At 41.5% G+C, this 18,863-nt stretch overlaps 1 protein-coding gene across 1 annotated transcript in view; it reads left to right on the top strand.

Annotated features, from left to right (window-relative positions):
- ATP10D (ATPase phospholipid transporting 10D (putative)) overlaps window positions 1-18,863 on the top strand; it is a 139,569-nt gene that overhangs the window by 107,377 nt on the left and 13,329 nt on the right. Inside the window, exons 16-22 of the mRNA XM_073608486.1 lie at window positions 509-776; window positions 880-956; window positions 3,564-3,689; window positions 11,942-12,142; window positions 12,663-12,743; window positions 14,364-14,468; window positions 17,050-17,237. Of these exons, the coding sequence (XP_073464587.1) occupies window positions 509-776; window positions 880-956; window positions 3,564-3,689; window positions 11,942-12,142; window positions 12,663-12,743; window positions 14,364-14,468; window positions 17,050-17,237 (1,046 nt within the window). The remainder of the gene's footprint in view (window positions 1-508; window positions 777-879; window positions 957-3,563; window positions 3,690-11,941; window positions 12,143-12,662; window positions 12,744-14,363; window positions 14,469-17,049; window positions 17,238-18,863) is intronic.

Here is an 18,863-nt window from a genome sequence, read left to right as displayed (position 1 = left end):
AATACACTGACCTTTTTCTCTCTTATAGCTTCTGCTGGCATCACTCTCCAGGCTGCTAGAAAACTCCCTGGCGAAGTGCTCTTGGTATCACTCAGCGTGGGACAGGAGCCGGTGCAACAGAGGAAGCATCCACTTATGCTGGTCCTGTTTCCTCCTCTTCCAGCTCCATGCATTATGATGCTCTGGGATGTTGGTTCAGCAACTCGTTGATCAAAATCTGGGCTTGCCGAAATGCGATCCCAGAGCATGGGCATGCGCTCCCCTAGTTTGAGGTCGTTGGCCACATCAGAGGGCTTCGTGGGCCACATTGAGCACCCCTGATGTATTTTTTTTTTATTTCTAGAAAGTTCACATTTGACAGCACCCTGTATAAGTACACAATGTCTACTCTATGTACATTTCAGCAAAGATAATGTACATTTCCCCACCTGCACTGGACATGACATATGAGCTCTTTATTGTGCTGTTTATAGCTATACACTCACTTCCACTCTCTGGTCTACTTCAGGGAACTTGTGAAGTGTTGATGAACCACATGATTGCTGAGATCGAAAGCCATGTTACCTCAAGTGACCCTTTGAAGAAAGATCAGCACTTTGCCTTGATCATCGATGGAAAGAGCCTGGAGTTTGCGCTGCAGGAAACCCTAGAGCAAAAGTTCCTCTGCCTCACCAAGCAATGCAGATCTGTCATCTGCTGCAGGGCAACTCCGCTGCAAAAGAGCCAAGTGGTTAAACTGGTCCGTAATAATTTGCAGGTCATGACTCTTGCTATCGGTTAGTATACCTATACTGGTTTGCCTTTTAAATGTATGGGTTTTTTTTGTTTTTGTTTGTTTTTTTCAATTTTCTTTACCCCACTTTAATTTTATGTTTCAAGGTGATGGGGCTAATGATGTGAGCATGATTCAGGTAGCTGACGTTGGGATTGGCATTTCTGGCCAAGAAGGCATGCAGGTACTGTTTAACTTCCACCAACTAAAATCAGACTATTAACTTGTATGACTTTAAAATTAGAACCCCAATTAACAAACTTCTTATTTTATGTATGCTTGGGAAGAGTGTTTTTACAGGGATGCCAAACAGAACTCCCTACTGTCAGTATGCAGCATTTTTTAGCATTACTGCTGTGAAGTTAGTGCCACTAACACCCATGTAGAGTGGTTTTTGGTTGTAGTTCCCATGTCAATTAGGATGTATAGGATCCGCATATCTGCATATGACAATGCATGGATGCAAACTGAACTTTGACCCAAATTGCATTGGAGAGGTTATAAGAGAAATAAGTGTGCTTAAAGGCTAAGTTCATCTCTTGGGAAAATATAATAAATGCACATATTTCTGCAGAAAAAAAAAAGTGCATTTATTATTTTTTCCTGCAGAAGTCTGAAAAGCATTGCACCCATGATCACGGGTGCAATGCCAGGGTCCTGCAGAATCTCAGTATAGCTGTCTGGTCATACCTCCCATATGAACAGACAGTTACTAAAGAGCAGGAAGATAAGTAAATTACGAGAGCACTCACTAGCACCCTCTCAGTTCATTGAGAACTACAAGCCATTTGTCACAGTGGCAGATGGTAGTTGTAGTTCTTTCATTCAGAGAACTCTGTGAATGAATGACACAGCTTTGTGGGCAGAACCTCGTGTGGCCATGCTCTTTTTAAATTGTGAAAGCAAGCGTGGGGAGAAGAACATTTGCCCGCTCTCACAGGGTCGGAATCAGGGGTTGGGACTGCTGAAGCATATTGCACGTTACACCCTTAATATGGGTATAATGTGTAACATGCTCCCAAAGGCGAACTTATCCTTTAACTACTTCAGTACTAGAGCTATTTTTAAATCAAAAAAATTCTTTCTGAAAACAGAAGCCTTGTAAAATAATAAGCTAGCAGTTGCAATCTTTTATGTTGCAAGATATTTGCGCAACTGTTTATCAAACGCATGTTTTCAGGAAAAAATATATTTAAATGAATAAAAAAATATGAAATTTAGTTCACACAACACAATATAATACCCAGTTTTTTTGTAAAATATAAAAGATGAGTAAATGGATACCAAATATGCCAAGTCTTAAAATTGTGTGTGCCCATGATATTGCAAAAAACAATGGTATCCAAGAATCTCTATAGGTGACGCTTTAAAATCCATCAGTTTAGAGTTAACTGTGAGCTCTGGCACTAGAATTTGCTGCTCTCACTCCAACATTTGTGGGGATACCTCACCTGTGTGGTGCAACCTTGGTTTACATACACATGCGCACCATGAGTGAGCATTTGGATTTGTGGGTGTGTGCGGGGCAACAGGGGGTTACGGTTCATTTTATTTTTAATACATTTTATTATAATTTGTTTTTAATTTATCTTTATTACACAAAAGGTTAACAAACCCCGGTGCAATAGCATTGGGCAGGTGGTGGGTACTCTTTGTGGAGACATTGGGGGTCTAAAAAAAAAAAATGTCTCCCTTGCCCACTAATGCTATATGCTTCTCAGGCTGTATCAGCCAGAGGCTGACAACTCAAAAACTGGAAGTGACTTATGCCTCATTGCTTCCAGTTTCATTCTGGGCATAGGAGATCAAAGACTGGATGTTCTTCAGTCTCCCCCCACCATATTAAAGCCTATTGATGTGGTCCTGGACTCCTGGTATGGCAGGACACCCTCTGGAACCTCATGGGGATGGGGGACTGCATCGCTTGCACAGTGAAAGTGATCAGCAGCAAGGCACTACATTGATCCTCCATCAACCCGCCCCCCCACCCAACTTCTTCTCCAAGCTTACATACTGCCTTATTTTATTGTGCTTAATGCATGAAGATAAAAAATGCTCAACGTTTAATACTACTTTAACTTATGATCTGCATACATGTCTGGGTCTGTTACTCAGAAAATACTGAAGCTATTTGATTAGCATAACAAAAGGCATCAAGCATTTTCAGAAAAACAACTCCATCACAGCAGTTTTCATATTTTCTCATTTTCTGTGGCCACATTATTGCATCCTTGGCCTATGAACATGGATTTATTGATGCCCTCTAGCTGCAGCACAATCATCTTTATGTATGAGTTGCCCTGGGTGGCATACCAATGTAGAAACTGATTTGTCTTTTTCATCTTAGATATGAGATATGCATTTTATTTATAGCACAAAAAAAAAAAAAAACACAGACCCACACATGCATAATCACTTGCTTATGTGTAGCTCAACGCCTTTATTCTAAGGTGTGATTAAATATGATAATATATACGTTTGTGGCAATCAAGATAGGAATTGCATAATGTTATTAGTCTGTATATGTAATTAGCAGGTGTATTTGTGCTAATTAATACTTGGTTATATAAGTAGCATGTGTTCATGTAATTCACGTTAAATTTGGCTGTAGTGTGGCTAATTTGCAATTTAGATGAACTAAAGTTATAAGTTTAGAAATCAAAACACAACAACCAATCGTAATTATTACAGTTATTAATAGATAGGGAATGTACAATCAGCTACTTATACCATGCAGTGGAGCAGGATATCGCATTTTCTATTTATTGATATTTTTGTTTGTGTATTGCAGGCGGTAATGTCAAGTGACTTTGCAGTGTCTCACTTCAAGCACCTGAGGAAGTTACTACTTGTCCATGGTCACTGGTGTTATGTTCGCCTTGCCAATATGATTCTATACTTTTTCTACAAAAATGTTGTAAGTAAAAAAAAAAAAAAAAAATTAAGAAAGCTTTTTTTTTTCTTCTCACTTTTTATTCACTTGCCTAAATTGTTTTACGTGCTGAAGAAAAATGATAGAATAGATAGATTTGCCCAATCAGCACATACATTACGGGACACAGGACAAATGGGTAGATAAGGTTATGCAGCTGCCTTCAAGAGATTGTACCCTGACCGTCATGAGCTGTAAGGTAAGAACAACCCAGTGTGACCTTTCCTACTCCCTGCATGCCTCAGTTTTTTATTTCCTTTATATTTATCAAGATTTGCCCTGGAAGCTGTATCCAGACCCCACTAGGAATAAGCAGATCTAGCATTAAAAGTGTCTTTGGGCACTAAATTCTGCTTGAGAGCTCATCTAGGCATCCTTGGTGTAGTGTAATGAGTTAGACAAAGAGTGCATTACAGGTAGAGAGCCGTAATCCACCTGTCTGGGAACCCTGTCCCTGAAGACTCCTGAGGGAGTATGCTGACAGGGAAGAGCGAAGAATGCTGGATATTGGGGCATGTCTGCTAGATCCTACCTATCTAGCTCCTAGGCACCGCAAGAGTCTAAAACCACTATTGCAGCAAGTCAGAGCTTCAGCTCTTCTAGGATCCTAGATTGCTGATCTAAGTCCCCTATTTGGTTAAATCTCTGGAGCGCCAGCTACGACTTCAGGGGTCCAAAGTAGCCGCTACAACACATTTAAATTCAGTGCCTTTTTCTAACTGCTCTGCCCAGGAGCACCTACAGAGCCTGCACAGCTTCTTTCTTGGGGAATTGTACTGTTCATGTGCATGCCATTTTGGACTACACATACAGACAGGCTCTCAGTCCCACTAACAGCTCGACAGTTCTAGCGCACATCCTCCAGGACATAACTGGGCTCCCTGCTGCCTCTAAGTGACTATTCACAGGTGGTGTTACACTGTCAGAACAGGAAGGGTTATTGTTCGTACCCCTTGTGGGTATCCCTCGCCTGCAGCATTAATAAGGAGGACAATGGGTGCAAAAGAGTTAGCCCTGTGGCAATAAGGAAACAGAGATGGAAGGCTGGCCGCACTTCGGTGATGTAGTAAACTAAGTTTATTTAAATCTTCAAAGCCTATAAAATGCAAACCTCACAGCTCCCAATATGGACAGAGGACCGGTAACTCGTTTCACACGAAAATGTACTTAAACGTAGTCATATCTGAGTGATCAGTTATGATTATCAGCTACATCACTGAAGTGCACCCAGCCTTTCATTTCTTATTGCCACGATCACAGATTGGGACGGCACCTGCTGATGTGTGTAAGGGCTGTTGGTCTATGCACCTGCCTGGAGCGGTGATTCCTTCTATTGATTTTACTGTTAGCCCTGTGGACCTTGCTGGTTTACAGTCTGCCAACAGTCCTGGGGGGTTTGCAGTGCACCCCAAGTGGTGTGACACCAGTAGCCCTGGACTGCTTGAGTTACTACCCTCCTCAATGGCTTCTTTAACCCCTTAAGGGGTGGTTCCCTTCTGCTGCTTATATCGAGTGGTATTTTTTCGCTACTGTATCTGAGTTTATGGGGAAGAATTCAGCCATGTTGGCTGACTCAGAATGCTGGGGCAGCAAGCAAGCACCTACATTCCCTCCTCCAGAATCCATCTTAGATTTTATTCCAGCTTCTGCTGCTCCTGAGGAGGATAAGGGTTGATCCTAGTCTATTTTTGATGACTGTCTACTAACGTTTCCCCTAAAATTTAAGGACCCCATTGTGGTTCTTACTGAAGCAGTGCGCATGCGTCTTGACCTGGAGAAGCCTGTGTGGATCATGCCAGAAGTCAATGGCGTGGATTCTTTAAAAAAAATCCCCAACCTGCAAATCTTTTCCTGTATACTAACTTTTGCAGTCTGTTTTGTACGATGACTGGTCTCATGCTGAAGAGATTTTCACCCTTTCCAGGTGCTTTGCCCAGGAATATTCTATTGAGGATGAGTTGTGGACCCAGCCATCTCCTGTCTTACCAAATATTAAATTATACCTGCGGAGGACAGCCTAGTCTTTACACACCCTATGGATAAAAGCTTGGAAGCTTTTTGAACGTATTCTTTTCACTTGCAGGCCCTGCCTGCAACTTATCATTAAAACTATTTCCATCTGCACATGTCTGGTCCAAGAACTTTTCTGGGGATCCTAGTTCTATCCTGATAGATCCTTCTGTCTTATAACTGAAGCTCTTGCCTGTTGCCCTGATCTATTGTGTTAACAAGCTGGCAGATATTATTCATCAAATTACTAGAATGGTCCTTCTTTTGGTACACATGCAGAGGACCCTCCTGGCTCAAATATTTATAGAGAACCCTTGCTTTCTGTATTTTGCTGTGGGCTTGCAACATTATCAGTTTGTCATCCCTTACTTTGATTTGTCCACTGTGCCTTGGGTTTTCACGAATGTGCTAGTTCTGCTTCTCGCCCTGCTTCTCTGTCAGGGCATTCCTGTGATGAGATATCTGGACGATCATCTTCTGCAAGAACAGTCAGCTTAGGTTCTGTCAGCCATAAATTCAACAGATTGTCCAGACCATTTGGAATTTCAGGTGGATCACGAATCTCCAGAAAGTAGCACTGGGACCATTTAAACCCTTGAAGCATCTGTGCTCGATTCTGCATGCGGCTCTGTCCAAAGTTTTTCTCACTTAGGACAAACTGCTGCTCCTTTAGTCTCATGTTTGAAATCAGCAGTCCAAAAGACATCCACCCCCTACTTTTGCATGAGGGTTCCATGTTTTTTAATGGTGGCCTCCTAGGAGGCAATTTCGTATTGCCCAATTCCACTCCAGACTGTTGCAACTCAACATTTCATTGCAACTTACCATTCTGACTGCAAAAGATGGGAGCTTAGTCTCTGGACCATCATATCCAACTCACCTGCAAAACCAAGCTTGCCCTGGTTTGTTGGGTCACAAGGTCCTAATAGTGACCTCCATCAAGGCCATTCCATCTTCCCAATTCTACTCCAGACCATTACAAGTAAATATTTTTCCTGCATGAGGCAGAACTACAGTTGTGCTCATAAGTTTACATACCCTGGCAGAATTTATGACTTGGCCATTTTTCAGAGAATATGAATGATAACACAAAAACTTTTCTTTCACTCATGGTTAATGTTTGGCTGAAGCCATTTATTATCAATCAACTGTGTTTACTCTATTTAAATCATAATCACAACAGAAACTACCCAAATGACCCTGATCAAAAGTTTAGATACTCCAGTTCATAATTCCGTGTATTGCCCCCTTTAACATCAATGACAGCTTGAAGTATTTTGTGGTATTTGTGGATGAGGTTCTCTATCTTCTCAGATGGTAAAGCTGCCCATTCCTCTTGGCAAAAAGCCTCCAGTTCCTGTAAAATCTTTGGCTGTCTTGCATTAACTGTACGTTTTTGAGATCTCCCCAGAGTGGCTCAATGATATTGAGGTCAGGCGACTGAGATGGCCACTCCAGAACCTTCACTTTATTCTGCTGTAGCCAATGACAGGTCGACTTGGCCTTGTGTTTTGGATCATTGTCATGTTGGAATGTCCAAGTACGTCCCATGCGGAGCTTCCTGGCTGATGAATGCAAATGTTCCTCCAGTATTTTTTGATAACATACTGCATTCATCTTGCCATCAATTTTGACCAAATTTCCTGTGCCTTTTTTGTAGCTCACACATCCCCAAAACATCAGCGATCCACCTCCGTGTTTCACAGTAGGATTGGTGTACCTTTCCATCATAGGCCTTGTTGACTCCTCTTCAAATGTAGTGTTTATGGTTGTGGTCAAAAAGCTTAATTTTGGTCTCATTGCTCCAAATGACATTGTGCCAGAAGGTTTGAGGCTTGCCTCTGTGCTCTTTGACATATTGTAAACGGGATACTTTGGGGCATTTGCGTAGTAATTACTTTCTTCTGGCGACTTGACCATGCAGCCCATCTTTCTTCAAGTGCCTCCTTATTGTGCATCTTGAAACAGCCACACCACATGTTTTCAGAGAGTCCTGTATTTCACCTGAAGTTATTTGTGGGTTTTTCTTTGCATCCCAAACTATTTTCCTGGCTGAAATTTTAGTTCGTCTACCTGTCTGTGGTTTGGTTTCAACAGAACCCCTCATTTTCCACTTCTTGATTAGAGTTTAAACACTGCTGATTGGCATTCACAATTCCTTGGATATCTTTTTATATCCCTTTCCTGTTTATACAGTTCAACTACCTTTTCCCGCAGATCCTTTGAGATTTCTTTTGCTTTCCTCATGACTCAGAATCCAGAAACATCAGTGCAGCACTGGATGAAAGATGCAAGGATTGTCAGGAGTCCAGAAACTCATTGACCTTTTATAAACCCACACTAAACCCACACTAATTACAAGCAAACGGATCACAGGTGAGGATGGTAACCTTTAAGGCCTCATGACACTGGACGTTTTTGGATGTTTTTACAGCAGCTGTTTTTGGCAATAGATGTTTTTTTTCTACAGTAATTAAACTCTCCATCATGTTATCCTATGTGTCCATGCACACATAGGCTGTTATCAGCAGTTTTGGGCAGTGGCGTTTTTGAGTAGTAACAAAAAAACCCAAGACTAGTGGGTTCTGAGAGACATTTTCAGTTTCAGCTGTAAAAACGCTCTAACGCTGATAAGGGCTCAAAAACATCGCTCACCAGGGTTTTTAACGTTTTTCATCCATTGAAAAAATAATAATTTTTTTTTCTTAAAAAAACAAAACACTAACACGGAAAAACGCTAATAAACGCTAAAAATCGCTATTGCAAAAACATTGAAAAAAGTTGAAAAACTCACTGCAAAGCTACTGGCGTTTTTATAACGTTATTTTAACGTCCAGTGTGCATGAGGCCTAATAACCATTAAAATCCCTTTGTGTCAACTTGTGTGCATGTTATCAGGCCAAAATCACCAGGGTATGTAAACTTTTAAACAGGGTCATTTGGGTATTTTCTGTTGCCATTATGATTCAAAAAGAGTAAACACAGTTGATTGATAATAAATGGCTTCAGCCAAACGCTAACCATGAGTGAAAAAAATGTATGTAAACTTATGAGCACAACTGTATGTCTTTGGACCATCATATCATAGATAGCAGTACAGTAGCATACAGTCAGATATGTTAGTTATTTTAATTTTTGCACTCACACCCTCAGTGTCAGACTGTCAAAGGGAATGCATTAATGTAAAAAATGTTTTAAGTTTAGAACCACTTTAAGGTTTACCAGATGAATGTCCAGGCTTCAACTGATGCAAGCTTCGGTCATAAGGTTCTTCAGGCGACTCTGGTAATCTTTATCTTTCATAAGCCTTTTAGCCTTCATTTGCTGTCTCCCACCCCTCAGTTGAAATTCTTTTGAACGCCCCTATGTACCTGATTATTTTGCTTGTGACCGTAATGTACAGTTAAGAAAATAGGATTTCTTACTAAAAAATCCTTTCCTTGGAGTATATTTGGGACACAGGTCCCTCCCTTCTGTTTTTCTTATGATCCACTACTATTATTGCTTACTCTAAAACTCAGGCATGCTGGGAGAAAGAGTGGTTGGACTGGGCTGACACCCTTACAGGATGTCCAGTCCCGTCCCCTGAAAGCAACCGCATAACCCTATGTACCTGACTACTTCTAAGTCTTTTTAATGCACTCCTAGTGAGTTTTTTACGTCAAGTCAAAAATCCTACTTTTCTAGTTCTGAGTGAAAACTACTCATTCTGCTTTGAATCACAAGAATACAACAGCAGCACCAAGCCATAGGTAAAAAGTACAAAATGCTTTATTGGTTCAAAAAAAAAAAAATCTGGTTTTAGAGTTTAAACAAGTATACGTAGGTTTAAGGGACCTCTTTGGCAACCTAAATCTGTATTTAGATGTATATTAAATGTTCTTTTTTGCCAGTGTTTACAGATTGGGGGGATCTCTTGTTTTATGTGAGCTGCCAAACTGGAGCCAGTGAGCTCACTAAATTTAGGGTTTTTATTCTATCCTAACAAATTAGTACTTGAGGTCCCAGCGCCGGCTGGATAATCTTCATTCTGCTTTGAAGTCTTACTTTACATACTGCTGTTGGAGGTGTCTCTCAATTCATAGATTTACAATGATGTGAAATAAAAATTCAATAGTGAGATCCTGTTATGTCTCTGAATTGAAAAAAATTGGGATTTTTTTTTTTTTGTAAATGATGCTGCAGAGAGTCCCCAAGATATTTAAAGTGTATGGAAGATTCACCTCAAAACATTACAGTAATTTAACTTACCCAGGAATACAAGCACGTCTGCTTTCTTTATAACAAGATTGTTTTATTATAGTTATTGCTAATCCCTCAAAGTTTGCTGACTGCTTAACTGTGACCTATCAGAATGGAAAGTCTTTATATTGTTGTAACTCAGGTAGTCTCATATTACTGTTTATTGAATTTTAAAGGGTACTATATTATAAAGTTAAATTCATTTTTGAAGTCTCTCTTTTTTTTTAAAGGTTGAGAAACACTGATGTAAGACCCTAAATGAACCTCTGTCATCTCATGACAACTGTACTTTAACCACTCCAGCCTCGGAAGATTTGGCTGCTCAATGACCAGGCCATTTTTTGCGATATGGCACTGCGTTGCTTTAACTGACAATTGCGGGGTCGTGTGACGCTGTACCCAAACAGAATTTACGTCTTTTTTCTCCACATATAGAGCTTTCTTTAGTGATATTTGATCACCTCTGTGGTTTTTATTTTTTGCGCTATAAACAAAAGAAGAGCAACAATTTTGAAAAAAAAAAAAACAGTTTTTGCTATAATATCCCAAATTCAAAAAAAAAAAAATTGTTTAAATTAGTTTAAGCCGATATGTATTCTTCTACATATTTTTGATTTAAAAAAATCGCAATAAGCGTATATTGATTGGTTTGCACAAAAGTTATAGTGTCTACAAAATAGGGGATAGATTTATGGCATTTTTGTTATATCTTTTTCTTTACTAGTAATGGCAGCGATCTGCGATTTTTTTATCGGGACTGTGATATTGCGGCGGACACATCGGACACTTTTGACACATTTTTGAGACCATTGACAATTAATGCAGCAATCAGTGCTATAAAAATGCAATAATTACTGTATAAAAGTCACTGGCAGGGAAGGAGTTAATACTAGGGGGCAATCAAGGGGTTAATTGTGTTCCCTAGTGTGTTCTAAATGTGGGGGGATGGGACTGACTAGGAGAGAGAGATCGGTGTTCATACTTAGTATGAACACACGATCTATCTCCTTTCCCCTGAGAGAATACACAGATCCCGGTTCTCGCTCTGTCACGAGCAATCGCGGGTGCCCGGCGGTCATCACGCCCGCCGGGCACTCACATCGGCTCCGGTGGGGAGCTGCGAGCACGCGCACCCCCCTGGTGGCCTGTGTACACCCTCTAGTGGTCAAAAGGTAAAGCGATGTAAAGTAATGTTTTTGCACCCAGCTGAGCCAACCTGCCGCAGTACAACTGCGGCGGCTGGTTGGGAAGAGGTTAAAGGTTCAATTTTTTTTTTTTTTTTTTTTTTTTTTTAACAAACACGTTATACTTCCCTGCTCTATGTAGTGGTTTTGCACAAAGCAGTCCCTATCCTCCTCTTCTTGAGTCCTTCGCTGGCATTCCTGGCCCCTCCCTCCTGCCAAGTGCCCCCAGAGCAAGCAACTTGCAATAGGGGGACCCGAACAGGCTCGCGTCCAAGCTGCGACTCTGTGTGTCCATTCACAAACAGAGCCATGACTCGGCCCCACCCACTCTCTCCCCTGATTGGCTCAGTGTCTGTGATTGACCAACTGCTCCCACTGCTGTCTCAGTCAATAAGGAGGCAGAGTCCTCGGAGAGCTGGGGCACTTGTGCACATCGCTGGATCGAAATGGGGCTCAAGTAAGTATTAGGGGGTGCATGAAGATAAAAAAAACCTTGAGCCTTTACAACCACTTTAATTTAAAGCTTTAATAACTACCTTGCTGATTGGGTAAAAGTAATAGAAGGGCAGAAGTACTTGACTTTTCTGAATTAATGTTATTACTACTATGATTATTATTAATTTTTATTCTTACTATTAATTTTATTACTATGATTATTGTTACATGTATGCATGCAGAGTTACCCCCAGACTTTGCTTTTGTGCACTGCCCAAAAGACTATGACAATAGCACTTTTGTTACAAACACAGTATACAGTAAAGGGAAATCTGGTGCACTTATGTTGTGGTTTTCTCCCTCCAGATGTTTGTGAATCTTCTTTTCTGGTACCAGTTCTTCTGTGGTTTCTCAGGAACAGCTATGACAGATTTTTGGATGCTAATTTTGTTTAACCTGATCTTCACATCTGTGCCACCTATAATTTACGGTATTCTCGATCAAGATTTGTCTGCAGAAACCCTTACTGTTCTTCCAGAGCTCTACAAATCAGGACAAACATCAGAGGTGAGAGCAGCTTGGGACCTTATGGCCTCTCATATTATTGTCATATTTATCATTAATGAATGTGACAGTCACTGAAAATTCACTGCATTGGTGAGTCTTTTGCTGCATTTATAAAACACATTCACTTGGAAGATTCAGGGGAACATTTATTAGATCAAGCAAAGATTTTTATAGCTGTCCTTGTCCCCAGGTTTTACATGTCATAAAGAGTAGTGAGGGGGGAGTTTCAATGGGGACACAGCCTTGAAAAAACCTAATGACCTACACTCTTTCCAAAACTTTATGTAGATGGATTTGAACATTAAATTCACATCACGTTAAATTAAATTTCAAAGCAGGCTGATGGTGTGAGCATCTGCATTAGCTGCTGAATTGAGAAGAAAGCTGAAAAGCAGCTCTGGTAATAACATGTTGCATACATTGGTTATGGGGTGGGTCAGTTGAGAGAAAATAAACCTTTTAAACCAGTTTTATCCTATATCGTAATATTACTCCTGTCATTTTTATTTTTCTCCTCTAGGCTTACCGGTCGTCAACGTTCTGGGTCACCATAGTGGATGCTTTCTACCAAAGCTTGGCGTGTTTCTTCATTCCTTACTTTGTAAGTAGATTGCAGATTATTACTTTATAGAACTATTTTTTTTTTATTTTTTTTTTTTTATTCCTTTTCTATCATACATACCTATTTATATTATTTTAGCTTAGCAGGCTGGTTTATCAGGAGTGAAGTATAAATGGAGCAATCCGATTTCATTTCAAAGATGATACCATGATCCCTAAGCCCACACACTTGGGTAACTTATGCAGACCCACAAATACCCAAGTCTGCGGTCGTTCAGTGGAAGTTTCATACTACCAAAATGTTTAGTTGCAGAAGATTTCACTTATTTTGCTATGATTTGTTTTTTGTTGTGCATCCCCTGAGTGGGTGTTCAGCTGTACTGTCATTTTTAACTGCAACAGTAAAAATTATTGTACCAGAAAGATGATACCGTGATGATTTTGTACCTGGGCCGAATCTTAGGCGGTGCTTGGGTGGGCTTTGCCCCTCCCAGATTTTAGCTGTATCCTCCCAGGACCAATTACATTGGTATCAGGGAGTAGAGGGGCTGGAGGACAGTACGCAGCCTCAATGATGCCAAGTTGGCATGCCTGTACAATGCCCCGCACCTGTTTACTATTTGTTGCTATTTGTAAAGGGGGGAGCCTATGTTGTGATGGTGCTGGGTGGAATCTGTCATGAAGGGGGAATGCTGATGTACAGTAAATAGGGAACACCCCATGTGGTGCCAAGGAGTGGGTAACAACATCATCCAGTGTCTTTCAGCCCAATAAGAACAGTTCAGAACTTGACTGTCTCTGAATTTTTGCATACTTTTAAAGGGTGCCATAACTAAAAAAAAAAAAGTTATGAAATGTTGGCCTAATAACGTGCTTTGTGTTGGATGTAGGGAGCGAGGAGAGGAAAATGTATCCCCTGACTTTTTTTTTACTGCACCTCCAGATTAGACAGCCTAGATCCGGCCCTGTTTTGTATTTGCCGATAGTTCTGATTTTGCTCTGGTGTTGTGGAGTCGTTAATCAACATATAATAGAACTGCCTCTCAGGGATATTGTAGAGATCAGGTCCACCTGTTGCCTCTTCCTTTGCCTGTGAGTTATATGCATTTTCTACTTAGGTCCATTAGAACTTTGTTGAACTTTGTAGGCACACAAGCAGTTAAATCAACTTGTTGGAGGACAGATTGGGCACTCCATTTTGACACCACATGTGCAAGTTTTAATTACCCTAAAATCCCCTGCTCATCATTGTCAGGATCTCTATGATCCCATCAAATATTGCATTGCAGTAACGTGAATAAAAGAAGTAATGATTGTGAATCGCATTCCAACTCACTATACGATAACAGGCTACATACTCCTAATACAGTGCATTACAGTGGATGTGCCTTGGGTTGCCGAGTCTTGGTAACAAATTCAAAATTAATGAAATGTACATAAATGCATTGTTAGTGTGTGACAATGGCTTCATCTGGTTTTACATGTGAAAAAGCAGCATTTAAATGCTAGTGGATCAGTCATCCTTGTAGATGGGTGATAGCCCAGGTATTATACAAACCATGAAGAATATAGAGCATTTGTTTTATACCTACAAAAAACATCTTCATAACATTGAATGAAAACCATTAGCAACTCATTCTTTTCCTCTTTATTTTTGCAGTCTTATTTTGGCTCTGATATGGATATCTTTTCATTTGGGAGTTTCATCATAACAGCAACGCTGTTTGTGGTTTTACTACATCTTCTAATTGAAAGCAAGAGCCTGGTGAGTCAATGCACAATGTAGTCTTCTGCTGGAAGGCTGGGCAAGACACAGCTGATGGAAGAATATCAAGTCTTGTTCTGGAGCCATTAGGTCATCTGTTCTGTTTTGATGTTTCTATTTCTTGCTTTTCCTACAATGAAATTTCATTTAAAAGTCTTTTTTTTCTTACTAGACATTCGACTTTAAACCAGGGTGGAGACATTTTTATTTTGCTATTTGATATGTTGTTGTTACTTTTACTAAAAGAGAACCTGCTACTTTGTTCATGCTCTGCAGAAAGTACATCCTGACCCACTTACTAGTGATTCCTCGCCTCTCCTTCCTCCTCTGCAACAAACCAAAATAACTGACATTTCTGCATATGGAGGAGCATGTGACCTCTTGCTCTGTAAAGCTGAGTCCAAGTAATGTAACATGTCCAGGATATTGACATCGCCCCTCCCTTCGGTCACCAACACCGGTCATTTCAGTGCTGGTTGTGGAAGAGGGAGGAGAAACAAAGGGGCTCAGGTAAGAGGAGTATAGAGGAATAGGGTCCAAGACCCTTTGCAACAGAGAAAAGATATACATGTGCTCAAATCCAAATGGCTTGTACATGTATTTAACTACTTGCCACCTGCCATATAACAGAATGACGGCGGCAAAGTGGTTGTGATATCCTGACTGACTGTCTAGGATAACACAGCCAGCGCGCAGCGATGGTAGTAGCTGTGTGTCAGTCTGACACACCGCAACTCCGATCGTGGTATGAAACCTCTGACAGAGGCTTCTTACTATGTGATCAGCTGTGACCAATCACAGCTGATCATTGCTTGAACCAGGAAGTGCCGATAAACGTCTCTCCATGATTCATGCTGACAGGTAGTGCCAATCGGCGGCTCTCCCTGTCTGGTGGGGGGGCTGTGCTGATAATCAGCACATTGATTATCAGCACAGTCCTCCAACAAAAGTGGCCCATCAGCTGCCAATCGGTGCCCAACACCTGCCAGCCTGTCCCCATTATAAACACCTATCAGTGCCCACAACAGTGCCAATCCGTGCCCAAAAAAGTGCCAATCATTGCCCCATCAGTAATGTCTGTCAGTAGCTCCTCATCAGTGCCACCTATCAGTGCCCATCAGTTTTTTTTACCACCAAAAGAAAACTCTATTTGTGGGAAGAAGCTGATAAAAATTTAGTTTGGGTACAGTGTTGCATGACCACACAATTGTTATTCAAAGTGCGACAGCGCTGAAAGCTGAAAATTGTCCTGAGCAGGAAGGGGGGAAAGTGCCTGGTATGGAAGTGGTTAAATCTTAACTATACTATATTAACACTACAAATTCTGGATGGACCCTCTGCTCACTGCTATACACCCTTTCAAGCACACTATGCAATGAAAAATAGGGGTTTTTAGTTTACACATATTGCAATACATACCCTTTGCAGAGACGGTTTCAGCTTATCTTGTGTGTGCAGATCTTATCTTGTCGCTTTAAAGGGCATTCTCAGTGCACCTTTTTAGTTGTTTAAGGTTATTTTGTATTCTTTTAAACTCTGCAAGCTGTAGGAAAAAAAAAAGAGATTCCACCCTCCATACTAAACAGCCTGGATGAGCGAATCTCCCCTGCCAACTATTGTATTCTTGATAGACGGCACCCTTGACTGTCTGAATACCCCAACAGTAACTGCATTCGACTGACATATTTCCCACCCTAGTCCTTAGACTTTTCTTTCAAAGTTTATAGTTGTCCGTGTATAGCCGGCTTTCGATTTATGAGAAAAAAATCTAGAGAAGAGGATACAAGGTTTTTATTTTATTTTTATTCAAATATTTTATTTAATCAGAAAGGCAGTTTCCATGTTAACAAGACAATACTAGAGAGTTAGTGATACGCCTGTATACAGAATATACGTATAGACTGCTAATAGGTGATATCCAAACCCAAAAAAGATCAGCGAATTCTCAGACAATGTAGCAGTACAGGATCAAGTGTGTTTCTTCTTCCTAGGCCGTACATGCACATTGTGCACTCCGCTGAACATATTAGCTCAGCGGCTGCAATGGGAGAGAGAGTGTTGCAGCTGCTGTTGTCATCTGCAGTGGCAAGAGAAGAGATAGCACTGTGCATGTGTGGGGCTCAGGACAGCACTCGGCCTTGTACCACTAGGAGGCACTCATCCTAATGGCTGGTCCGTCCTAGAGAAGAGGATAGGACGGAGCTGGGAAAACTGTCAGAAGTGTTTGGGGCAGGCTTCACTCCGTGCACATATGACCTACAGGTGTGGAGCATAAGTGTGTTATTTTAAAACTGAATTTGTTTTAATGTGGAATGGTGTTTATGGACTGTATAGGCTATTTTTTTTTTTTTTTAAAGGTGAACAAACTCTTTTAAATGAAGGTTATACTGTCCACAGCAGCCAGTGCTTGCCAGCAAATAAATGCAGCGGTCTTACTGGTTGCTTTCCACTAACATTTTGTAAAACTGTAGTTTGTAAAAATTGATCGTTTTCTTTCTGGATATCTGTAACATTGTTAAGCATGTATTTCTCAATTAAATGTCTTTTCATTCTACTTCTTATTTCTTATTTCTTATTTCAGACATGGATTCACTGGACAGTGATGGTTCTCAGTGTTCTCTCCTACTTTGTCTTTTCCTTGGCTCTTTCGGCAGCTTGTGTGAACTGTATCCCACCTGCAAATGTATACTGGATCTTGCACACTCATATGGCTGACCCAGTGTTCTATCTTGTGTGCATCATGACTGTAGTAGTTGCACTTTTACCAAGGTATGTATACATAATATGCTTTTGTTAAGTGCAGTGATTTCTTGGTCCTCATCTGCCATTATTGGTAGGTTGGCTCCTGAAATGTTCAGCATAAAGATATACCCATTTCTAAGTACATTCATTTGTATATGTACAATTTGATAGTATTATAAGGGCTCAATTGAAAAAGGAGAAGGGGCATATTAAAAAAGAAAAAGGAAAACAGCTGTATTTTCAGTAATAACCAATCTGACTTCTAATGTGGAATAGAAAATAGAAGCAAAAATCTGATGACAGTGAAAAATGGCGATGTAGTATTTATATACCCCTTGGTATGATATGGTTTACTATGCTAGATTACCACAAGCTCTTACTAGACTGGTATTTGTGACAGAGGTGTGAGCAGGATAAAATACACTTGGAGAACAAACAAGAATGGTATTACCGTATTTATCGGCGTATAACACGCACCGGCATATAACACGCACCTCAATTTAGGAGGGAATTTTAAGGAAAAAAAACTTTTAGGAGGGAACTTGAAGGGAAAAAAACTTACATTTAAATGCCCATCATTGCAGCCTTCTCATTGCAGCCTTCTCAGTGCAGCCTTGTCAGTGCAGCCTTGCTAGTGCAGCCTTGCTAGTGCAGCCTTGTCAGTGCAGCCATGTCAGTGCAGCCTTGCCAGTGCAGCCTTGTCAGTGCAGCCATGTCAGTGCAGCCTTGCTAGTGCTGCCATGTCAGTGCAGCCTTGCTAGTGCTGCCATGTCAGTGCAGCCTTGCTAGTGCTGCCATGTCAGTGCAGCCTTGCCAGTGCACCCATGTCAGTGCAGCCATGTCAGTGCAGCCTTCCCCAGTGTCCAGTGCAGCCTTGCCCCATTCCAGCATTGCCCCAGTCCAGCCTTGCCCCAGTGCAGTCTTGCTGAAGCCTCTGAGCTTCAAAATCGCCGACCGCGATTTGAAAATGGCGCCGCCGGCGCCGAAATACACAGAGCCGGTCCTCGGCTCTTCTCGGCGGCTCTCGTTCACTTTCGGCTCCACTCGGACGGTGAGCGGAGCTATCCGAAACTAGCCGAGTATACTCGGCTAGGTTCGGGCGGCGCTCGAGTGAAACCGAAAGCGGCCGAGAAGAGCCGGGGACCGGCTCTGTGTATTTCGGCGCCAGCGGTGCCATTTTCAAATCGCGGTCAGCGATTTTTTCGTTCTGACAGGTCAGGATCGCAGGGGATCGGCGTATAACATGCACCCGCGATTTTCCCCTGATTTTAAGGGGAAAAAAGTCCCTGTTATACGCCGATAAATACGGTAATTAAAGTAACACTAAAGTTTTTTAAGTAACAAACATGTTATACCTCCACTGTGCAGCTCGTTTTGCACAGAGTGGCCCCGAACCTGGTCTTCTGGGGTCCCTCGGCGGCTGTCTCGGACCCTCTCCGTAAGGACTCAACACTTTCATGCAAGCTCTCTGGCATGGTGTTAAGTGCTTGCGGGCACACTCCCGTGATACAGCCGGTGGCCATAGCCGTTCAATGTATCACTCAGCCCGGCACCCCGGCGTGCTGCGTCATTGGATGTGATTGACAGCAGCCAATGGCTGCGGTGCTTTCAATCCATCCACTGTGACCAATTAACGGCCAGGCTGAGCGATGA

The sequence above is a fragment of the Aquarana catesbeiana genome, linkage group LG01 (assembly GCF_042186555.1).
Source record: "Aquarana catesbeiana isolate 2022-GZ linkage group LG01, ASM4218655v1, whole genome shotgun sequence".
Lineage (NCBI taxonomy): Eukaryota > Metazoa > Chordata > Amphibia > Anura > Ranidae > Aquarana > Aquarana catesbeiana.
Note: the sequence above shows the minus strand (reverse complement) of the source record. Positions and strands in the feature narration are given on the sequence as shown.